Source organism: Hyaena hyaena, unplaced genomic scaffold (genome assembly GCF_003009895.1).
Source record: "Hyaena hyaena isolate Hyena2069 unplaced genomic scaffold, ASM300989v1 scaffold_801, whole genome shotgun sequence".
Lineage (NCBI taxonomy): Eukaryota > Metazoa > Chordata > Mammalia > Carnivora > Hyaenidae > Hyaena > Hyaena hyaena.
In genome coordinates this window covers 370,206-395,793 of record NW_024081435.1, presented here as the reverse complement: position 1 = coordinate 395,793, position 25,588 = coordinate 370,206, and the positions used below count along the sequence as shown (strand labels likewise).

Below are 25,588 nucleotides of genomic sequence, written 5' to 3'. Positions count from 1 at the left end.
GAGATGGTTCTGAGCTCTCAGAGAAAGTACCTGACATCAGCCCTGATGATTTGAAGACCATGTCTGAAAGCTGGATTCTGTGTCACTGTAAGAGTCGTGCTTCAGGGGTGCCTGGGTGGCTCAGTCAGTTAAGTGTCCAGCTTTTGATTTCAGCTCAGGTCATGATCTCATGGTTTATGAGTTTGAGCCCTACATCAAGCTCTGCACTGACCGTGCTGAACCTGCTTGGGATTCTCTCTCCCTCTCTCTTCCCCTCTCTCTCTGCCCCTCTCCCACTCTCATGCATGTGCTCTCTCTCTTTCTCTCAAAATAAATAAGTAAACTTTTAAAAAAGTCATACTTCAGGGGTGCCTGGGTGGCTCAGTCAGTTAAGCATCCAACTTCGGCTCAGGCTATGATCTCACAGTTCATGGGTTCGAGCCCCACGTCTGGCTCTGTGCTGACAGCTCAGAGCCTGGAACCTGCTTCCAATTCTGTATCTCCCTCTCTCTCTCACCCTCCCTTGCTCATGCTCGCTCACTCTCTCTCTCTCTCTCAGAAATAAATAAAACATTTAAAAAAAAGTCATACTTCATAAACTAGGGGTGGGGAGAGAATGGTATGTGTTCATAAAAAGTCCATAGCTATGTTTTATTTAGCTTGCAGGGTATAAAAATAATTTTAAAAGTCACATAAATTTTCAATCTCCCAGTCCTCTCCAAAAAATTGAAAGATCTAGAAACATGGCCTGCATTCTGCCTTGACAACAGTTACTGGATACTAAGTACTAAGTAGAAGGCTCTCTCTTTAGGCAGAGCAAACATGTTCTGATCATTGTTTTTGTTTTCTTGTTTTCATCCCAGGCCAGCTTTATTGACTTATATTATAAGCTAATCCTTTATAGAAATCTATTTTTGCTGACTCTGATTAAATTATACAGTAATTATTAGGCTTTGGATTAACAAAAAACAGATTTCTACAAAGAAGAGGTACCGTCATGCTCTGAAACCATGTAACAATTTTGTTATACTATTTTTTTTAAGGAAAAGAAAACGGATTGGCCACAGATATATTTAACCAGATGAATTAGTTAAAATTGGCTAGCTGTTACAGCAAACTAAAATTTCAGGGACCTCAGCCTGGTTGGAATGTATTTCTCACTTACTTAGTTGTAATTGAATTTTAGGTCATGGGAGTGGGAGGTGGGGAGGGAAGGTCCATTCTATTCCACACAGTCATAAAGGACCCAGAGGACCAGAGGCTCCCTGACTCTCCACATGTGGCTTTCAGGGTCTCCCCAGCCATACATGCAATCCCTGAATGACCAAAGAGCAGGGACAATGATTTGTGGAGACTTTTATGGGCTACACCTGGTACACATCACTTCCACTCCCCATTCCCTAGGAAATATCTGTTGGCTGTGTACCTAGTAAGAAGAAGAAATGAGTTCTGTGACCAGCTGGCAGTCTCTGCCCTACCCTGTTAGGTATTTGAGTTTAGAGAATCTTTTCAGAGATTGAGAATAGTTTCCTCATAGAATCCACCCACACTAGATTTCTAGCTCACGTGCATTGTTTTGTGACCCATCAGATATGTTGGAAGGAAGTGGGTCCCTGGACACGGGGGACACACAACAGGTGCAGCAGCTCATGAAAATGAGACAGTGTAGGTAAGGCTCATAAAAACCAGGGAGGGCAGCTTTCCCTTAACTGGTGACTGCTCCTCGTATATCCCAGACAGATAGTAAAGTCTTCTTGAGCAGGGACCAGCACTTGCACGTGTAAGGGATCACATGCAATTTCAGTCATGATAAGAGCTCTTTTTTTTATAGGTTTTTTTAAATGTTTTATTTATTTCTGAGAGAGAGAGAGAGAGTATGAGCAGTAGAGGGTCAGAGAGAGAGGGAGACAGAGAATCTGAAGCAGGCTCCAGGCTCTGAGCTGTCAGCACAGAGTCCGACACGGGGCTTGAACTCAACAAACCATGAGATCATGACCTGAGCCGAAGTCGGACACTTAACTGACTGAGCTGCCCAGGCACCCCAGGAACTCTTTTTTTAATGCCCAGGATTTCAAAACCCAAAATATCCAGATGTAATTGCTGTATGAGTTACCATTGCCTTTTTTCTTTAATGAAATTGATTTCTTATGTGATTTTTGGAAATTAGTGTCAGTGTTTCTGTAACTACAATCCTTGGAGTCTCCATTGACACCAAAAGCACGTTCAGTGGAGCTTAGGTGCCTGAGATGGGGTAAGACCCAATGGTTCCTACGACCCGGGACTTGGCTTTGAGGAATGGGGACTCTGAGGGTTGCTGACAGCTTCTCCTCACATTGCATGTTAAACTGCAGTAGGATTGAACTACCTGTACCTCTATACATATGACATGTGACTTCACACTTTTCGTGGCATTCATCTGTGGTCTTCACCGCCCAACCCTCTTTGGTCACCAAGACTCATCTCAAAACATCTTCCCTTGGAATCCCAGTCTGCATCAGGTATCTCTGCTCTATGACCCGCAGCATCCCGTGTCTGCTTTCTTTTGAACTTTGTGTCTAGTCCTGCTCTTGACCTTAAACTCTGTAAGGGCAGAGATTTGTCCAATTCATTGTTACTCCTGAACCTAGGACATTTCACACCTAACAGGTGCTTACAGAATGTACGTGCATTGGGCCTTCTTAATTAAACTCTTAGGTTTTTCTTTTTTTAATGCTTATTTATTTTTGTGAGAAAGTAAGACAGCATGTGAGCAGAGGAGGGGCAGACAGAAATGAGACACAGAATCCAAAGCAGGATCCAGGCTCTGAGCTGCCAGCACAGAGCCCAATGTGGGGCTTGAACCCATGGACCGTGAGATCATGACCTGAGCCGAAGTCTGATGCTTAACTGACTGAGCCACCCAGGGGCCCCTGAACCTCTCAGTTTATAAATCTATCTACATGGTTGATTGAAGCAAAATACCGATGACGATTTCACTTTTGTTACTTGAAATCTGATGTCTTCAGGAAATGATGATAATATTCGTAAATGCTAGCCCTCATTACATACGCACAGTTCTGTGTCAGGCTCTGTGCTGTGCCCTTAGTTTGCATTTCTCTTATAATCTTTCCAGCAACTCTACGTGGTAGACCTGTTCAAACCCAGGTCCACATGGCCTGAGAGACCAGACTCCTAATGCATTTGCTGGTGGTCATTTGATAGATGTTGTATTTAGTGGTGCTGATTTGTAGCAGACACGTGTTACTGGTAGGACCAGTGAAGCTGGTCACTTAGCCACAGCTTCTTTTTTTTTAATTTTTTATGTTTATTTTTGAGAGAGAGAGAGAAACAGCATGAGTGGCAGAGGGGCAGAGGGAGAGAGAGACACAGAATGTGAAGCAGGCTCCAGGCTCTGAGCTGCCAGCAAAGAGCCCAATGAGGGGCTCGAACTCACAAATTGTAAGCTCATGACCTGAGCCGAAGTCGGATGCTTAACCGACTGAGCCACCCAGGCACCCCAGCCACAGCTTATTAGAAGACCAGTGGTAATCTGGCTTTAGAACAGACAAAGAGTAAGACTCATTTAATTGGTTAAGCATGGCTTGCAATATTGAACACATTTTAGCATTAAGAAAGGTAGAATCTGGAGATGTATTCTGAGCAGCCAAGTTATTACCAAAAAAAAAAAAAAAATACCTCCAAGTAAATAATGAGTGACAAGAGCTAAGATTTTAAATCCAGGCTGGATGCCTAAACAGCAGGATGGAGTACAGGTGTTAGGAAACCCCTTGAGACCAAAAGATCCACTTCTCTGAGTCAAGGGATCTTTGCTTGAGCCAGTGGTCTCCATAGACTTCCTGCCAATCTCAGGAACCAGCCCCAGTGAGAACAACCAGACCCTCTGACTCAAGCAGAGAATGACATTATATAATTTAACTCTGGTATATTTGATTCTTTGAAATAATCGTTTTACAAAATCTTTCTGCTGTATAAGCAAACTGACAGATAGCTGAATCTGGACGTCACAGTGGAGGCCACTTTCCACATTTTTATTGCTGGCTAAAGCACACTGTTATGTTCCCATGTTATCGTCCTCTTAGATCCACCTGCAAATACTAGAATAAGTGAGTTATCCAAAGACTGATACACATTTCATAAGAGGAAAATTTCACCAGGGATTGGATGAGCACATTGTCATTCTCTTTGTACAAGCTGTCCTCACCACCCTTACCCCCCAGGTGACATGCATTGCTAGGCTACAGTCCACATCTTCTGAACTGGTCAGGACCCATTCATTCCTGACCGGGCATTAAGTGTTTTTAATGTGCACGTGATTTGCACATGAGCTTTTATTTGTTATTCCTGTCATTTGGTGTGAATGAACAAAATATTTATGGAATTCACTTCAATACTCATTCTTCCTGACTAATCATAAATTTACTAGATTTAATTTTATTGGAATAGAAAGTTATCAAGATCCCAGTAATAACAGTGATAGAGATATTGAATGCCAGCTATGTGTCAATGCTATGCCAGGAGGAAAAAACTAAGATACTAAGCAGTATTTGCCAAAGTTCTGCCAACTGGCCAAATCCACCAACTTCCCATTTTTGTAAATAAAGTTGTATTAGAACACAACCATACACCGTGTCCATTGTTTATGTGTTATCTGTGCCTACTTTTACACTGCAGCAGCAGCAGAGTGGAGATGGTATAACAGATTATACGGCCCCAAAATACTGAAATAATTTACTATCTGGGCCTTACAAAGAAGGCATTGGCAACCCCTTTCGTGGTTAGGGAAAATGGAGCCCTCATTCGTATTTTGTCCAAAGTTTAAGTACTCTGAAGGTCAGCATAGGAAATTTATGGAACTTGCCCAAGGTCATGCAGTTAGATATGGTGAATTCAGGATTTGAATCAAGGCATTTTGATTTCAGAATCTATCTTTTTCAGTCACCATACTATGCTTCCTTTATATTTACATTTGTCCTAATGATTATGTCTCCTTAGGAAATTCCAAAACAATGTGACTTAAAGTAGTGAAGGATTTTTGATGCTCTGTCACCATATTTCCAACCAAATGTCTTTTTCTCTATTGCCTATTTTTAGGTTTCCTCTAAGATAGACTACAAGGTCAGGCTAACATAGAATGACTTTGATCTTGTCTGAATGGTGACTTTTGTATTTTTTGTAAGAAGTTGGAGCTTGGGGTGAGAAAATGGCCTGAAGATGCATTTAGAAAGTACTCTCTATGTCTCCCCAACAGACGTGCTTGAACTGGTTAAGAAGTATGTTCATCAGGGGCACCTGGGTGCCTCAGTCGGTTAAGCGTCCGACTTCAGCTCAAGTCATGGTCTCACGGTTCATGAGTTTGGACCCCCATGTAGGGCTCTGTGCTGGCAGCTCAGAGCCTGGAGCCTGCTTCAGATTCTGTGTCTCCCTCTCTGTCTGCCCCTCCCTTGCTCTCGCTCTCTCTCTTGTCTCTCAAAAATAAATGAACATTAAAAACATTTTTGTTAAAGTGCATTTATCTTTATAGGGCTGTACCTGAATAGCGTGGAAAGGGTGGGAAATGACAAACATTATTATAAAAAACAAATTTCAGATTTCAGGAGAAACATCTCTGTGAAGCCCTATTACTCTGCTTAATCCTACAGGCCCTTCATGGCCACATGCTCACTTCCTCCAGAAGCCTACACTTTCTTTCACCTTCCATATTTATATAATTATTTATACAGGTATTCTACTAAGTTGCATCATTTTTGAATGCATTCTTATAAAACACTAGACAAAAAGCTCTGTGAATAACTGCATCTGTGACCCGAGACCCTCCAGAAAGTATTTGTTTAATCAAATCCAGTGGAACTGTATTTGCAACCTTTTTCCAAAAGAAGACTCCCTCATTTTACAACTGGAAGTGAGTTGTGATAAAATTTCCACAATGCCGGTTTCTGCAGAACCATAATTTTGCACAAAGAATGCAACTGGCTCATTCAAAATTCTGAAGACAAGTTTTGAAAGAAGCTGTGACAGGGCAGCATGAACAGTAAACCATGGAGACAGAAGCTGCAGATGTGTTCGTTCCCTCTTCATGGGGACTCAGCTCCATGCCTTGTGGGAAGTAGAGACTGGCTCTCTGGTGAAATTACGATGTATGTGAAAGCAGAGAGGTCCTTCATTTGTCCCCAAGTTATTTTATCTCTATTAGGTTCATGATTCCAATAAGAAAAGCTTTTAGCAAATCTTTTATTGGGGGGGGGGGAGGAGGGTTTAATAATCCCCAGACTCTACTTAGTTTTCCACATCATTTCACCTGCGTAGATCGTTACTGTCATAACTGTAACTCCATAACTATCTCGCTGGGGAAGAAAATCAGGTCGTAATGTAATTTACATAAAACTTGTAAGGGTATTTCACTTACTTGTGAGCAGTTGTATGGTAATGTGTTGACACCTTATCACTATTTTATTCAATTATTTTAATGCCAGGAGCTATAGGGGTGAGATAATAAAGTTCTTGTCCACTTTCCATTCCTTTCTGGGTCTGTCTGAAGTTTCTTACCTATGTCATAGTCAGCCTTTTTCCAGATAACTTTTTTTTTCCTTCAGAATTGTGTCCATTTGCTTTCATGTGTATTTTTATTATTGTATTATTGTATTAATGTATTATTTCATTAGTATTTTTATTTCTTACAATCACTTAGTCTTGAAGCATTAAAAATGCCTACCTTATCTATATGGGAATTTTTTAAGTTACTTGCCTTTGCAGCTATAAGGAAGGCTTCCCACTTGTACCAGCGCTTACCTAGGAGATAGTGAAGATGGCTGTCCCTCCACCATCTCCCTCCACTGGTCTCCCCAGCGCAGGCTGATAAAGGACCAGGAACTTTCAGTGCCTCCCTTCGGGCTTCCCTTCCTGCACAGGCCCGCCTGTTGTTGGAGGGAAATGAAGACTCCTAGTTCTGATTAAGTCCGTTGTTGTAACCAGCTGTGCACAGACCAGAGTGCTAGGTCCCAGCGCCTAGTTAGCATAACCACCCTGAGCTCTTCTAGCATGTAAAACCCCTCACGTTTTCCCCCTCAGCAAACTTCTGTGCATTTCTTCACTGGCCCCTTGGCAACACGATGCAGCTTGCTTGTTTTAATTTTGCTTGCTCTGGTGGTCTCTGTTTCATCCTGCCACACTGCTTATGGCCATGACCTTGGGCCAATAATTAACCTCTCTGACCTATGGCAATCCATGGGACAGAACAACACCCACATAGAAGGATCTGTGCTTGGAATATTTGAGGTACCACTGAGAAGGCATCTCGTGTCATTGCTGACAGTGAGGGGCACGAGAGGAGGGCTGGCTTCCTTCCTTCGTACATCCTCTGAGCTGAAAATGGCATCTGGCACTCAGTAGGCTCTCCTTAAATACTTGTGAAACAGTAAATGAATATTTTCATCACTCTCTAAAACAGATTTAATTACACGAATCTACAGATTCTTCCAGCAATATAGCTTTCTAGATTTTTTTTTCTTTTTAGCTTTTTGAAATTTTTACCTAGATACCAGAATTTCTATCTATACCAAGCAGAATTTTAATTTATTGAAACATACAAAATGCCTTAGAGTAGATTCATGGTGCCTTTACTGAACCAATTATAAAGCATTGCAAGTCAGTGGAATTTAACACGAAAAGCCAAAAGCAGAGTGTTAGCTGCTAACTGACTTTTTACTAACTCTCCCATAATTGTATCACCCTTATGACATTTTAAAACATAGATGAGGAAAGAAAGTGTTTTTAGTTGCTTGCAGTGTTAACATTCTAAAAACCATAATTCCATGCCTACCATGAGTGGGTGTTGCCAAGTAACACGTGTTCCAAATATTAGTTAAAATAAGATGTTCCTTGGCCTTCCTTGGCCTTGAAAATTAGGTTTCTTTAGGAAGTTAACTTTGCAAAGAAAGGTTGACAATCGTAAGAGAATTTTCAGATCTACTTTTTCTCTGGAGAGCTTTAGGAACCAAATAAAGATTTCTCCCTGGATTGTTTCTTTATAATCTTCAGAAGTAAGACCATGAACCCAATGACCTTGAGAATGTTTTTGGTCTCTGTAATTCTCTTTATAATTCTCATCCTACATGTTGTAATTTGTGTGTTTAACTAAAGTATTATGGGATTGTAAAGATGTATAATTTAGGAGGTTTGCATAGAATGACCCCTTATCAAAAGGTTTACAATTGGACCCTCAGGTCAGGACCTCTGCCATACAACACCAGAGGATGTGAACAGAAAAACCTGTCCCTGTGACCCAAAGGCACTTCTGCCTACTTCCTACCATTATCAGATTTTTTTATATATCCCATGTTTGTAACAGACGGGGGAAGCCATCTCAGAGAAACATTAAGCCACACGTTTTAACCCAGTTTCTTGGCTTCTTGTAAGTCAGTAGTTTTCTGCCTTTTTTCAAAAGTAGCAAAGCTGAGGAACGTGACACGTTTGCATCATTACAGAGGATTCACCAGGGCAGTGAATCTCATTGATGGAACGGGGGGCTTTCCCCTCCCTCCCCATTGTGAATTCCTGCCATGGAGTGCAATGTGATCCAAGGCACGCTTCTTGAATCAGTTACTCTTTTGAACATCTGGCATGAATATCATCCCTGAGACCTTATTCAACACATTCTTTAATGAGCACTTCCTATGGGTTTGCCATTTTGATAGTGGAAAGGACTGAACAGGACCACAGCCCTTTTAAGACTCTTCCTGCTATCTGGTTCTTAAGATGGTAGAAAAAAAGGCTATCAAAAGAAAAATAAAAACTTATCGATTAATATGCGATTATATGTATCCTTAATACAGGAAGCAGTCCAGGAGAAGGTGCTGTCCTTGTCCAGAGGAGACAGCTGCAATCAGCTGTAACAAATTATATCAGAAGTTAACCTCTATTTTGCCAGATCATTCCATTTTCAGGCGGACTATCCCTGTGTCTGAATGTTGGCAATTTATGAGAAAAATCTTTACAACACTGCTGGCCTGTCAAAATGCATTCGTTTTTGTAACCCTTGGGTATAGTGGGAGCTGTATAAGAAAGCAGGGAGCACAGGTTCTTTCCAGGTAAGAAGTAGCACAAGCAAGGCCAGCATGTCTGCTTTGTCTCCAGTTATGCCAAGGAATTCTCCGTACTCTTGTACAGAACCATCCTATAAAATACTGAGGAGTAAAAAAAAAAAAAAAATACTGAGGAGTATCAGGCAGTTTGTTACCTGGTAAAAGACAGTCCTTAACCATAAGATCCAATTACTTAATTTCATGTAATTCAGACTTCTGATAAAGTATTTTACACCCTTAGCATAAAAATATTTAACTGTGATCAGTGTACTTACAACCTATTTCTTTTTTCTTTTTCTTTTTTTTTTTTAAGTTTACTTATTCATTTTGAGACAGAGGGAGAGTGTGTGTGCGCAAGTGGAGGAAGACCAAAAAGAGAGGGGGAGAGAGATTCCCAAGGCTGTCAAATCCCCCGCTGATGGTGGGGCTTGACACGGGGCTCAATGAGAGATCATGACCTGAACTAAAATCAGTGGCTTGCCCAGTTGAACCACCCAAGTGCCCTTGTTTTTCCCTTTCTATATAAAACTTGGATAATTGTCAGAAGGCAGAGTTATTCACACTCTTATGCTTGATAGTTCTGCAGTTAAACATCGCGCAGAAAAACATGCTTCTTGTTGTGTGAGCATTCAGAAGTCTCTAAATAAATCCCTGTTTTTATTTTGTATGACATTTTAGCATTTCAAAGGCCTTCACATCTGTTTTATCATTGTATGTCTTCAAGATAGTGTATAAATTACTCATAAATTCTATAAAATCTAAAGTGGAGCACATTTGTGCACTCTCGAGATGTTTTCACTGAAGTTTTGTATAGATAATCTGAGGTATTCTATCCTGACAAGAAAAGCAACATCCCCATGCCTTTGCTCACATTGTTAGAAATCCCAGAGGTCCTTTCTCCCTAGCGCATGGATTGTTCAGGGTTCAAATCTAACGCAAGTTTTCTCCTCCGAGCATTTTATTTCTTAGCGGTTTAGCAAGTTTACATGCCATGGTGGCTCGTCTTGCCCTGTGTGCCTGCTTCACCCCCAGTTTCCTCCTGCCCCCTCCCAAGAGGAGGAGCTTTTCCTCAGTGCCTTCAGCAGGTAGGGTAGCTGAACCTCTTGGTAAGGAGATTTTTAGGGGAGGGTGGTCAGGATGAGAGCGTCTCAGGGAGCAGAGAGTTACTTTGTGGATTGACAGTGTGTAGTCTGACACACCTAGTTTTGAATCCCATCCTAATCACAGACTAGATGTGGGACCCAGGGTGAGTTACTCAGGCTCTCTGATCTGTTTCGTCACCTAAAAAGACAATAATTAAACATCCTCCACAGGCTTGTTAGAAAGTATCTGTGAGAAGACATTCTCAAGAGGCTGCTATCATGAGTGCCTGATACATAGCGGGTGTGAATGCCAGTGACCTTCCTCCCCTTGGTCTCCTTTGTTACTTTCATCATCCCTCACGTTCCTGCCCTCCACACTTATCTGTCTCGTTCATCACTGTTTAACTCTGGCCTTGTAGTTTGGACATGACTCACTCTCCTACATGACTGTCAAAGAGCTACACTTTGAAGTCAGTCTAACATGCATCAAGTCAGAGCCTGTCTCTGAGTCTTAGTAGATCTGGGACTGGGGGCTGGTTACTTGGGTTGTTTGAGACTCAATATCTCAACTCTTAAATGGGGATAATAAAACTTAACATCAAACAGTACTGATCAGAGGATTAAATGAGCAAACATATGTAAAGTATCTACAATGCCAGTACATGGTAAGTATTCAAGTGTTGAATAAATAAAAACCACTATAGAGATACTACAAATGGTTTTAAGCTGGTTTTAGACAAAAAGATGAAGCCTAAACGATGAAGAGCCCCAGAAAGTCTGCACTCTCTGTAAATGTCAACATTAAATTGGAGAATTTTCTATCATCAGGATTTAGGGGTTTGAAAACTACAAAGTATCTGCCCAAACCAAATATTCTGATGCATTTCCATTATAGTCCGCTTCTTTATTCCTGTTTAGCTGCCTGATGTTAAAGCCGAAAATAGTTCTGAGGGCCCAACCTATGCCTGGAGCATCCTTCTTCACAAGTTCGACTGTGCCTGTCTGAAAGTGGACGGGCTGATTTTTCCAGGACATTCCCCCAGGGCTGTGTTGGGAGGGAAACCCCTCTCCCTGACCTCGCGCTGCTGGGCCAGAGATTGGCAGACTTTCTGTGAAAGGCCTGATAGTAAGGCTCTGTAGGCCACAGAGCATTTCTGTGGCATATTCTTCTAATTTGTTATTACTGCTTTTTAAATATTCCTTTAAAACTGTAAAAGCCGTTCTTCGAGAAAAATAGGAAATGGGTCTGGCTGGGCCCACAGACGGTAGTTTGCCTACTTTAGACCACTGAAGGGAGGGAGGAATGGAGACTGGTTTTGAAACCCTGATGAACTAATGCCTTACTCTAAGGAAAAGGAAAACACATCTGCATCATTTGTTTTTCATATTAAAGGTATTATAAGAGGAAAATGTCTTCCTCCATCCTCTTAGGGTCCCAGAGTCGGTCTGAAAATTAAACTAACAGAGACAGATTAACAGGAAAAAAGCATATACATCCTATTAAACTTTTACATGTACATGGGAGCTTCCCAAGAGTCTGAAGACCCAAAGAAGTGTCCAGAGTGGGCACCTTATATACTTTTAGACAAAGAAACAGTAACTTTCTAAGGACTGACGAGACCAAGGGTTTGGGCTAGGGCTAGAAAACGGTGAAGAAGTAACTACGGAAACAAAGGTTAGTTTAACAAAGCTTGTTTGTACAGATTTCTTGGTCCCGAAATTCTCTGTCTCTGATGATAAGAATGTCTTCCCTCCTCCCAGTATAGGGAGAGGGCCTTTCACATGGGGGTTTTATGGCCTGTTTCAAGGAAGAAGGGCAAAATGAGGGGGGTTAGAGTGACCTTGTAACTCTGCTGTTGGGTTTTTGAATTCCTTCAAGTTGAGACATGTAATATGCTAAGGTGCTCCGAGTTAGGGGAGTGTGTCCTGAGCCCCCCACTCACCTTAAGTTAGTGCCTTTGCTTCTGTGGTACAACTCCATCTTCTAGACAGTTTTTCATCATTTTATAGTGGAGCCTCATCTCACTGCTGTTTTCCATTGGAAACTGATGAGAAACATAGGAAAGCAGATGGAGCACAGACTGTAGAAATGAAAAGCACAGAAGAAAGAGCTGTGTGAAAGAAATATTTAATCATAACATGAAAAACTCATGGTGGCAACTTTTCCATTATGTTAAATTTCACTCATTTCTATGCATTCTGGGTATGTGTTTAAAAACAAAGGTTGTAATTTTCTATCTTTATGCCCATCTACCATGAGTTTGATTTTGTCTTTTGCAGGATTATGACTTGAGCCAGCTCCAGCAGCCTGATACCGTGGAACCTGATGCCATTAAGCCTGTAGGAATCCGACGATTGGATGAGAGACCCATCCATGCCGAGCCCCAGTACCCAGTCCGATCTGCAGCCCCACATCCTGGGGACATCGGGGACTTCATTAATGAGGTGCAAACACAGGCTCGCTTTCCTTATAAGGGTCTTTATTTTATGCTAATCGTCAGCCATACATAGAGCACAGTGTTTAGAATACAGCTCTGTAGTTCATTAAAACACACTTGATTTTTTTCAAGCTTATCTTTGTGTTGAAGCAAATGTAGCTTCAGTAACAGAACAGATTTAATTGCTTTGGTGGGCCAAAAAACAGGTCTATCAACTAATATACTGTATTTGTAAATGACATTCATATATGTTATCAGCATTGGCCACACTGTCTCCAAAAGTTTTTTTTTCCCCTAGATTATAAGTAATAAGTAGACTAACAACATTTTAGTGTATTCTAATTTCATTTATTAGCACTGATGAATGTAATAATAGTTCACTTTCATTTTCCTGACACCATACCCTTTGAATCCCACAAACATTGAGAATCCAGTGCCTACCCAATGACTAGAGAGTTCCATCAAATGAAATTAGTAGGAAGAGGAGCTAAATTAAATATTATGTAAGTGATTTAAATACTTGTCTAGTTGAGGAGTTTTAAGAGCTTCTGCAAGAGGCAGCTAATTCTCTGTTGAATATAACAGATATGATTTCCGCCGTCAAAATTATTACGGCATTCTTTTATTTCATTACTGACCAAGAGTCCTGTTACATTTAATACTTCAGTTTTGAAGTAAAATGATTTGTGCTGCTGCTTTTGATCATATCGATAGTTTTACTGCAATTCTCCTTTTGAATTTTTAATGTAAGTGTAAGAGAGCAATACATGTTGATTGTGAATAGAGGGCAGACTCAGGTTGTCTCTGGCCATGTCCTGCAGCTCAGTATTTCCAAGATCAGAATAGGTCTCCATGCATTACAAAATGGACCACATCTGTCATCTATCACCTTCAGTCATGTGCTGAAAAGACTCTTATTTCCTGCACTTCCTTGTAGTCATATATAATATATCATCAGTCCACTTTAGTTTTTTTAGATGGAGTTATAGGTTGTAAAAAAAAAAAAAGTTTTGAAGCAAGATTAGAGTATCTTCCCTTTACAACTGTTCATTACTGTCTATTACTGAAATCCATGCTGCTTTCTAGACAAATGCATTTGCTTCTGTTCAGCAGATAATAGATTAATTTGTCTTAGTTGTGATTTAAAAACAGATGGAAGGCCGGGGCACCTGGGTGGCTCAGTCAGTTAAGCGTTCAACTTCGGCTCAGGTCATAGTCTCACAGTTTGTAGGTTCGAGCCCCACATCAGGCTCTGTGCTGACCACTCGGAACCTGGAGCCTGCTTTCGATTCGGTGTCTCCCTCTCTCTGCCTCTCCCCTGTTTTTGCTCTCTCTCTCTGTGTCTTTCTCAAAAATAAACATTTTTTAAAAAAGCAGATAGAAAGCAGAACAACAGAGTGCAGATAACTCCTTTATCTACAAAACTATGCTTTGATTTTTCCAGTTTATTTATGTAGAGACCTGGTCAGGGGATTTACGGGAATTTATATTTATGACTACATCTTTTTGAGCTTTTAAGAGTGCCTGATGATTTTACTTCTGATTTAGCGTTTGTGATCATGAGAAATTTCTTAGTCCTGCAGTTGTCGGGTTTCAAGATACAGCGAATCTTTTGAATGCCGGTGCCAAAGCTGACTTGCTTTTTTAAAGCAAGAACTTTAGCTTCTGTGTACTTCAGCAAGTACTTAACTGTGTCTGCCTGTCCCTGAAGCGTCGGCATTCCGTGGGACTGCGCCATCCATAACACTGTTCCTTTCGCAGTGATTAAGTTCAAGCACGAAGCATCATGTATAAGACTGTTTTCCTAATCTGACTCCTGCCCCCTCCCCCATGACAGATGCTTCCAGTGCTGCAGACCCGCCGACTGCAGTTCCTCAGAAGCATCCCAGCTATGACCATAATGTAACTTCCGCAAACTTCTTAACCATCGGGGAAACACCCACTTAGCCTTCAGAGTCACCTCAAACATCTTCTTCTCTGGGAAGCCTTCTTTGATAACTCTGGGAAGGGTTAACAGGACACTTTCCCCATTATAGCCCTGGCCCCTGAGGTACAGCTGTCAATACTTCTCTCTCCCATGTGAGCACCTGCCTTTTTTCCAGGATAGAGTCTATTTCTTGTTCATCTTTGTGTAACCTAAGCACATGGTGTGTGGCCTACCTCTTAGATGTTGTTGTTTTAAGGAATCCCAGTTCTGTGGCAGGTGGCGTGAGGCTCTGAGCACCGCCTGATTTGCAGTCAATTGGGATTCATTGGGGCCCAGGTCTGGGGCCTTTCATTCCGCTGGAGCTGACCAAATTCAGAAAATGAGGATATTGGTTGTTCTAAGTTGCGTTTTAGTGTATGCTTGGTGTTTGTGTGTATGTGTTTGTGTCTGTGTGTGTTCGTCCATCCTTTTTACAGGAACTGCATTTTCTTCAGGAGGTAGGGAAGTATATCTGGTTTATTAACTAGATTCCATTACCCAGCCCTTCCAGTGCCACAGTAGAAAGAGTTAGAGTCAGAATTTCATTTGGAATTTTCTTTTCCTAGAACAGTGCCTAGCCTAAAAAGTAGCTCAGGACCATAATGAACATGTTTCAGTACTTACACAAAAAACTTTGTGCCAAACTACTGACTTGCAAATTAACTTCTAGAATGCAGTCAGTTCATAATCTGAGGATTGTCTGCATTTGCTAAAAATGCCTCATTTTGAAATGATCATGAGCTTGGTTTAGGATCATTCATTTCAGCAAATAACTATTGAATGTCTACTGTGTGTACATATCTGTGCTAGTCACATGTAGAAAGACAATAAATTAGACCTAGATTCTCTCTTAGTGTTTGCTCCCTACTTGGCTGCAAGCATGATCTTCATACCAGACACACATTTCCATATCCGAAGCCTTCCTTTGCTAGACATGGGAGGCCCGTTGGCTCATGGCCAATTCTTACTTGGCTTTACAGTCTCATCTCAGCCCCTGCCCCTGCATCTTACAGGCCAGGGACAGAGACTCTACTTGTAGCTTCCAGGCTCAGCTTTAATTCCAGGTCAGCATGTGTTCCCATGCTGTGCTTTCTGCCTGGACTGCCCTCCTTTTTTCTAGATATTAGCTCCTTCATTAAGTCTTTACCAAGCCAAGAAGGGGTCAAGCACACAGTTGGGGCAGGGACCATGCAGTGGCATCCCATCGTACCCAGGACTCACCTTCCTTCATAACCCCTCATTCAAGGTTCTGTTCTGCCTCCAGAGGAAGAGGGGCTCAATCCCGGGAGGTGGCGTAAGGCCCACTGCTTTGGCAAGAACATGAATGGACAAAAGAATCACATTTGGAAATGTTTCTCCAAATGACCACAAAATCCATTACATTGAATATGATCATAAAATAGAGAAATGTGCACAAGATGCAGAACCAAACACTTACACCTAGAAAGGCCCTACATAGGAAGGACGTCTGCAGAGGTGAAGGTGTCACAGAAAACAGCTAAAATTGGGGGTCTGGGAATGAGATGATCAGGTCTGTGGGAAAATTCACAGGGATGAAACTGTCAAATGGCTAAGTCAGATTAACATTCAAATACACGGTATAGATTCTTCCATCTAAGACACCCATTAGGACTTATTCAATATCTTTCTATAACTGGGCAAATAAAAATAAATACATGTAAAATTTTAAAACAGTTAAAAGCACCTAGAAAAAAATTCAAGCATATTTTATGAATACATATAAGATGCAAACAGGTTTCTTTATCCTCAGACCTTATTTGATTTAACACAGTACTGAATGTTCCAAAGGAAGAATAGTATAGCGTAATTATAATTGGAGTGTTTTTATAATGTAAGGAATAAATAAGCTCATAAGAACATTTTCTGGTTTGTTTATTTAAATAACCAATGAATGTTGCCTTGAATATAAGAAATACAATGTATTTACAGATGGTAGGTAGAGTAAAACAAATCACAAATTTTTTTTTTAGTGTTTTATTTGTTTCTAGGAGAGAGAGAGAGAGAGAGAGCGTGCGAGCAGGGGAGGGTCAGAGAGAGAGGGAGCCACAGACTGAAACAGGCTCCAGGCTCTGAGCTGGCCGTCAGCACAGAGCCCGACGCGGGGCCCGAACCCACGAACCGCGAGATCATGACCCAAGCGAAAGTCAGACGATCAACTGACTAAGCCACCCAGACGCCCCACAAATCACAAATTTTTGAATTTAAACCACAGAATTTCATTCTCTTTTGAGGTTTTAAGTATGACCTTCAGAGGGTGAAAAGACGAAACAAATTCATTTAATCTTAGCCTGACAGGAGATGTTAGCATACCTCTAATGACTTCACTAATCTTATATATTTCTTTATCTCAGAAATATAGAAACCAAGGGCATATTTCTGTTAAAAGACCAACTTTTGACTAATATTTAAAAACTTAAGAAAAGTGCTTCAAAAATAACTTGCAAGAAACTACTGAAGTTTAGAACTTTTGCTTTTCTTCTCCTGTTAAATTTATTTGTCCTTTTCAAAATATCTTTGTCCCCTCTTTCAGTAGTTGGACGTTTCTTTGCATTCGTATCCAGCTGCCACACCTAACAGCTCTGTTAGCTTGGAAATCCTGATTTCACCTTTTGAATTTGCAGTTTTCATATGTATACATAAAATGAGGATAATAATAAAATCCTCTTTTAAGATTTCTAGAAGGACTAAATGAGATGGTCCACATTATATTAGTTATTATTACAAGTTACTTTTCAGGAAGACCATTTTTCTTCTGTTCTCTAGGAATAAATAAAAATATTCCTTTCCTTCCAAAAAATTTGCTTTAAGTAAAATGAAATTCTCAGAAAGGGACATAGTAATGTTGGCATTAAAGTCACAGAATTCCACTGTACTATAAACCTGGTATACTTTATGTCTTCATATATTTTAAGCCTAAATCCTAGTTTTCTTATTATTTTTTTTCAAGTTTATTTATTTGGGGAGAGAAATTAGATCATGCATGACCAGGGGAGGGCAGAGAGAGAGGGAAAGAGCATCCCAAGCTCAGAGCCTAATGAGGGGCTTGATCTCAGGAACCATGAGAGCATGACCTTATCTGAAATCAAGAGTCGGTCGATTGGGGCGCCTGTGTAGCTCAGTTGGTTAAGCATCTGACTTTGACTCAGGTCATGATCTCAGGGTTTGTGGGTTTAAGCCCTGCGTTGTGCTCTGTGCTGACAGCTCCGAGCCTGGAGCCTGCTTGGGATTCTGTGTCTCCCTCCCTCTCTGCCCTTCTCCACTAGTGTGCGCTCACCCCCCATCTTCAAAAAGAAAAAAAATAAATTAGAAAAAAAAATAGGTTGCTTAACCAACTTATCCACCCAGGCACCCCTCACCCTAAATCCTGGCTTCTTCTAAAAGGAGTATGTATGTATAAAGATGAACAAGGTGATAAGGTGAAAACCCAAGTCCAGAACAGGAGTGCAAAGCTACCTTCTAGTATCCTGCTGGAGGTCAGGCACTGTGTTGGACAGCAGGATACGAAATGAGTATAAACATCCTTAGCAGAAAAGGATGTCATAATCTAGTGTAACCAAACATGGCAATAAAAGTAAAAGGGACCAAAGGAATGACTCCCAGTCATGGGAAAAATCCATGTAGCAGAAGTGACATTTTTAATGGGCTTTAAAGGATGGATGGATGGATGGATGTTAATCAAATGAAAATTTTTGAGTGAGGAAGTTTCAGCCCATGGAAATCACATTTCAGCCAGCAGGAAATGAATATGCATGTAACATAGCGGTATACAAAAACATGACGTTTTTAAGTTTAGGGGGGCTTTTGGTGAATAATTTAGTTGTGGTTGCTGGATCTGGGAATAGCTGAGACATAAAAAGTACATGAACAGTCCAGGTTTACTGACTGTTCTGCTAAAGAGGTTTAACTCTATCCTGTACGTTACCCAAACATCAGGCATTTGAGTAATAATGTCTTGTAGTTTTTCCAGGTCCACACACCTCTTCTATAATTTACTTAAACTTCTAATTAACTTTTAATTTTTTTGTTTCATAAAGGTAATCGTTTTAAAGTACTCATGCACCAATTAAAAATCGTCTTGCATACCTACCCCCACCCACCACCCACCCCTGGGAACGCCTCCCTAATTTGGGAAACACTGCAATAGGTAAGAGAGAGCAATCAGTAGCGACTTCAAGTGCTGTCCGAAAGAGGAACCAGGTGTAGTTTGTAGAAAAGAAGTAGGAATAGTACTGGGGACTGGGAGGCCAGTTAGAGAGGCTTTTGCTATGGTCCAGGCAGCATATAAAGAGGACCTGAACTGAGGCAGGGGCACTGAGAGAACAGAAGATGGGATGTAGGGGAATCAATGGCCCTCTTTCCTCTTACATCCCTTATGTGTTCCCTCACTGAAGAATGTGGATTTTTTATAGCTCCTGTAAAAGCATATCTCCATCCATAAAGCATAGGATCAGAGGCCTATAAATATAGGCTCAGCAAGACTTCAGCCAGAGCCACAGGCTTTTTCATTTTACAGAGACACCTCAAACTATAGAAGATAGTTCAGATTTATCCAGAGTTCAAGATCTGCCTCTCCAGGAAAGGCAAAAAAGGCACATACTCTTCCAGATTTAGTCAAACGGAGGTGGAGAAAGAGAAACACATGCAGTCCATTTGTAGATTTGACAACAGTACATTACACATCATGTGAAACGGTGTCTATACCTAAGAATAAAGGAATCCCATAAGGGAGGGTCCAATGGGTACGTGGCCCACCGGATTTCTTCCATTCATTCACTCTGGTTGCATGTCTGTCATTTTCAGTCTCTCAGAACTTGACTGTGATCTTTTTAGAATTACCAAAATAGTACCCAGAATTTATATAATACCTCATCCACAAGAGTTTTTATTCTCAGATAAAAATCAGTGCTATCTGAGTGGGAGGGACTTAGGATACTTAACCTTCAGACTAGAAAGATGGCTTGCCTAAGAATTCCTGAAAAGTTGAGTGGTTTTTTTGCCCTTTTGCGATTATCAAAACCTGAGACAGTGTGCGATGTTCTGGCATAGCACAATGATTTGCAATGGATTGCATGGCCTTAACACTGAAAGGAAGGAAGGAGGGAGGGAGGGAGGAGAGGAAACAGATTCAGAATGATCTAAAATCCAAAGCAAGAGCTAAAAACAATTTAGAAGAAATGAATATATTTTAGAATCTCAGTAGTGAGTAAATGACTAGATTATCAGCAGTTTTATACTTATTTTAAGGAGCTGAATTAGGTGGCTTAGGCATTCAGTGAAGGGTCTCAGGTCCTTTTTACACACTGGTGAAGACCAGACAACTTCCCATGTTTGTCCATAAGTCTTAGTAAATACAGGCCATTGCTTTCCTCTCCACTGAATCCAGACACACTTGACACCTTGCCATTGACTCTTTAGAACTAATTTTAGTCTTAACCTTTTCATATTTCCAGTTTGGAGCTGACACCATAAAGATTGGGCAGGGCTCCGCATGTATTTCGATTTAAATTAATTGTGATAAAGCAGATGACCTGAACATGGTCATTGTCTCTGTTCTCTGTCTTATAAAGCAGTTTTACTCAAGGTCATAATGAAAACCTAATACAGGTATGCCCTGCTTTTCAAAAGTTCATGTTCTGCCACTTCTGTCGAAGACCTACAGTAGTACTTGTTTTCACTAACCGAAAGAAAGCCAAAGAGGGGTTTTGCTTTTATGAAAAAAGGTGAAAAGCAAAAAGTAGTGTATAGCCTCTGTTGTTGGGTAGCCGTTATAGAGACAGTGTGCCCCCCAGGCAGAGAGAGCAGGCCACCAGGCTCCTTCCCCAGAACTACACTCAGCATCTCAGCATCCAGCCGCATAGCTTTGAACTGTGTCTGTGAACATCTCTGCTTCATCTCCATTTACTTTGTGCATCCTTTAGCGACATGTGTCCTGAGGTATCAGAAAAGACTAGGAGGCATTATTTTTGGAATCTGGGAATGTTCAAAAAATTCCCCATATAAATGAATGTTAATTGCCTCTTTGCTTTCCATCATTCCAGGTTTCAAAAGGTTTCATTGGAACGTTCTTACTTTCGGATAGCGTGGGAGACCTACATTTGTCTTCAGAAACCTATTCTTCTATCAGGATTTTCTTTGTTTTCTTGATTTCCCCCCAGATCTTTCTTGGGTCCAGTTCTTATATGAACCCAACTTAGACTGTGCTGAACTGAAAGAATCACCTCTTGCTTAAATTTGCTGTTGCTAGATTTTGTAGGGAAAAGGAAAAAGGATGCATGCTAATATTTGAATATAAACTCCATGAGGACAGGTGTTGGATCTAGCTTATAAATAGCTGTGTCCCCACCACAAAGCAGAATATGTTTAATACACATACTCAATAAATACATCTTGAATTAAATACATAAATATGAACAAAATGAGCAAAGGTGCATTGTTCGGCTTTTACCAACGAAGGCTGCAGAAATTAACAACTCCAAAGTATCATCAGCTTAAATAGCTAAGGTTTACTTCTTGCCCAAATTCTGGGTTAACTGTGGGCCAGCAATGGCTGGGTCTTCATCTCTTCTGTGTTTCAGGATCCAGGCAGGAGGAAAACTCCCAGCTGGGGCCGACCATTCTCCTGGGAGAGGGGGCAGGAAGGAAGTGATAAAAACACATTAAACAGAGAGGTCTTGAGGTGTCTTCTCTGTACTGCTACTTACGTTGTACAGGCCAAATCCAGCTCATAGCCAAGCCTCACAGTGGGTTTGGGAAGTGAACTCTGACTCCGGAGAGGCACTTGTGGTAGTGGGGGCATGTGATCCACCTACAAAGACAGGATAGTGAATCATTGAGGACAGTAACACGGTCTACCACAGAAAGGAATTTCTGCATTTGAGAAATTGCAGTTTGTATTTTCAGTCTTAGCAAAATTGCCTCGTAGCTTATTCTATAAATATGATAAATAAAATCCTTTCTAAAATTACTTCTGTTTTATACACTGAAGTAGTTTGCTGAAGATGTGCTTTATTTTATTTTACACTGGCTTTTCTGGGTTATATGTAGTATAACCAGACATGGGGGAAAGTAGTGTTTAATTTAAATGGTTACAATGGGTGGTAAAAGAGACTTGGAATGGGAAAGCTGGTAGTATGTACTTTTCTCTCTTGTTTTTTTATGTTTTTAATGTTTATTTATTTTTTGAGAGACAGAGACAGAGTGTGAGTGGGGAGGGGCAGAGAGAGAGGGATACACAGAATCCAAAGCAGGCTCCAGGCTCTGAGCTGTCGGCACAGAGCCCGACGCAGAACTCAAACTCTCAAGCTGTGAGATCATGACCTAGCCAACTGAGCGACCCAGCCACCCCAGTTTCTCTCTTGTTGTTGATGGAAGTCAAGCAGCTGCCATTTTATTTCTTAAAATATTATGTCTTCACATTTATTTTTAATTTTATTTTTATTATTATTTTTCAAATAATAATACTTATTATTATTTTTCAAATAATAATACTTATTATTATTTTTCAAATAATAATACTTATTATTATTTTTCAAATAATAATATTTATTATTTTTTTCAAATAATAATATTTATTATTTTTTTCAAATAATATTTATTATTATTTTTTATTTATTTAATATTTTTATTATTTTATTATATTTTTATTTTATTTATTTCAAGTTCTAAAGCATGACATTTTTCACTAAACTTAAAAATGGATTCTTTTTAGATAATATGCATTAAGTGCCAACAGGCATCAGACACTATGATGAGCCCTTGGGTGTCTTTATTCCAGTAGTCTCCATAATAATCTTACTATTGTTGTTACACCTACAGATGAGGAAGTGAAGCCTGGAGAACTTAGCTGAAATCCTACAGCTAATACCGGGTAGCGCTGAGGTGTCAACCCAGGGTATAGTGGCTAAGAGGTCTGATTTGTTAACCACTAACCACTATACATACTGATTCTTACCTTAATTTTCATGCTCTTTTGTTCTCTTCCTCCTCTATAAACTTGGAAGAATAAATAGATGAACACATACCAATTAAAAAATCCCACATATACATGTGTATAAAATACATGTGGATTGGAAGGATTAAGCGTTCTAAGGATCTTTGCCTGGACTTTATGGTTTTATTACTTATCATTTATTTCACACAATAGCAATGCCTGTTATGCTAGATTACAAGCTCATAGAGGGCAAGGACCACATGGGACTCATGTATAGCCCTCTCTTTACCTTGACTGTATAACCTCTTCAGCCTATTCACTGTCAGAATCCTTTGACTCTCACTCTTAGGGTCCACATATGACACGATGTCATAGCCTCTGTGTTATTTCATATAACTTACTCCAGCAGTAATTACTCAATGCAGTATTATACAGTTGCATTACCAGACTTCATCTGAGATCATTCCTTCTCAGCACCCAGCAGTCGGTCATTCATTTCCGCTACCTGCCAAACACAGCCTCCAATGAACTCCCCTTCCATCTTGGCCTCACTGAGCTAGACGTCCTACGAGTCTTTCCTGCAAAGGAAAGATGTGCTAGTTTTTGCCTAACTTCCAGCATGGCGGCAACCCCAATTCCTGTAGGTAGAAGGTGTTGTGGTCTGCAGGTGGAAACTTACTAACAAGTGTTTGATCCTGTGGACCCCTAGGATCTGCCTGTAGCTCGCACATTGTAACCCCTCTCTGCGTTCTTTCTTTGTCTTTCCAAATTGTAGGGCCTTAAAGCTGCTGACAATGATCCCACAGCTCCGCCATACGACTCCCTCCTAGTCTTTGACTATGAAGGCAGCGGTTCCACCGCTGGGTCCTTGAGCTCCCTCAATTCCTCAAGTAGTGGTGGCGAGCAGGACTATGACTACCTGAACGACTGGGGGCCACGCTTCAAGAAACTTGCTGACATGTACGGTGGCGGTGATGACTGAACTTCAGGGTGAACTTGGTTTTTGGACAAGTACAAACAATTTCAACTGATATTCCCAAAAAGCATTCAGAAGCTAGGCTTTAACTTTGTAGTCTACTAGCACAGTGCTTGCTGGAGGCTTTGGCATAGGCTGCAAACCAATTTGGGCTCAGAGGGAATATCAGTGATCCAATACTGTTTGGAAAAACACTGAGCTCAGTTACACTTGAATTTTACAGTACAGAAGCACTGGGATTTTATGTGCCTTTTTGTACCTTTTTCAGATTGGAATTAGTTTTATGTTTAAGGCTTTAATGGTACTGATTTCTGAAACGATAAGTAAAAGACAAAATATTTTGTGGTGGGAGCAGTAAGTTAAACCATGATATGCTTCAATACGCTTTTGTTACATTGCATTTGCTTTTATTAAAACACAGAATTAAACAAACACAAAACAAAAACTCATGGAGCGATTTTATTATCTTGGGGGATGAGACCATGAGATTGGAAAATGTACATTACTTCTAGTTTTAGACTTTAGATTTTTTTTTTTCACTAAAATCTTAAAACTTACCCAGCTGGTTGCAAATAAAGGGAGTTTTCATATCACCAATTTGTAGCAAAATTGAATTTTTTCATAAACTAGAATGTTAGATACATTTTGGTCTTAATCCATGTACACTTTTTTTATTTACTGTATTTTTTCCACTTCACTGTAAAAATGGTATGTGTACATAATGTTTTATTGGCATAGTCTATGGAGAAGTGCAGACACTTCAGAACATGTGTATGTATTATTTGGACTATGGATTCAGGTTTTTTGCATGTTTATATCTTTCGTTATGGATAAAGTATTTACAAAACAAAGTGACATTTGATTCAATTGTTGAGCTGTAGTTAGAATACTCAATTTTTAATTTTTTAATTTTTTTTTATTTTTTATTTTCCTTTTTGTTTGGGGAGGGAGAAAAGTTCTTAGCACAAATGTTTTACATAATTTGTACCAAAAAAAAAAAAAAGGAAAGAAAAGAAAAGAAAGGGGTGGCCTGACACTGGAGGCACTACTAAGTGTGTGTTTTTAAAAAAAAAATGAAAAAAAAAAAACCAAGCTTTTAAACTGGAGAGACTTATGACAGCAGCTTTGCCTCTGTACTGTGTACCAGAATATAAATGACACACCTCTGACCCCAGCGTTCTGAATAAAATGCTAATTTTGGATCTGGTGACTGGTTTGAACTTTTTCTTTTCTACCTGAGCTGCTTTAAGCGTTGCACAACCCCCAAGTATGGGAGTTTTGTTGAGAGAACAACACTATATGTATTTGTCCTTGCGCTGTTCACCACTGAACCCCCCTTAGCATGGCGGCCATGTGTCCAGTGAGCAACAGAGAGAATCGCCATGGATGCTATCGACATAGGAGAAAAACATCAAGAGATGCAGGAGGAGACACTGCGATGATGGTATACAAATCACTTCAGTGAACTTTGTGTAATTCTTAATATCACTTGTGCTTTAATTCCCTTCTGCTCCAGCTTATGGTTACACTGCCTCTAAGGGCCTTTTTCATTAGAGCACCAGCATGAGGAAAACGTTGGGGAAAAGTTACAGGACTCGCCCTGAAAACTGCTCTGGACACCTGGCATCTCAGGCAATTCATTGAAGCCATTTTGTGTCCTCCATGAAATCTACTCTAGTACTTCCGTTCAATGACTTGACCATTTTTTTCTGGCTTCATTGAGATACAATTGATAAATAAAATTGTATGTATTTAAGATACACAACACGATGATTTGCTATATGTATAGATTATGGAATGATTTCCACAGTCAAGTTAATTAACATATTTATCATCTCACATAGTTAACTATGTGTGTGTATGATGAGAACACATAAGGTCTACTCAGCAAATTTTAAGTATACAGAACAATATTAGCACAGTATAAATGGCCACAAAGAACAAAAAAGGGAAATGGTCCTACTAAATTTTTTAAAGTGATTTCTGTATCTTACTATGGCTCATAAGTGAATTTTAAGAGACATGAAGAAAGTCTTGCTGTATTTTCTATTTTCTTCATGAGGATTATCACACCATATTTTCTTTTTTTTATGTTTTATTTTTGAGAGAGAGAGAGAGC

General features: G+C 40.2%; 1 protein-coding gene across 1 annotated transcript in view; it reads left to right on the top strand.

Moving 5' to 3' along the window:
• The window catches only part of CDH2 (cadherin 2), a 212,898-nt gene extending 188,341 nt beyond the window's left edge, over positions 1-24,557 (top strand). The window contains exons 15-16 of the mRNA XM_039219201.1: positions 12,419-12,583; positions 23,269-24,557. Coding sequence (XP_039075132.1) covers positions 12,419-12,583; positions 23,269-23,475 — 372 coding nt within the window. The 3' untranslated portion in view covers positions 23,476-24,557. The remainder of the gene's footprint in view (positions 1-12,418; positions 12,584-23,268) is intronic.
• Positions 24,558-25,588: the final 1,031 nt, after the last annotated feature.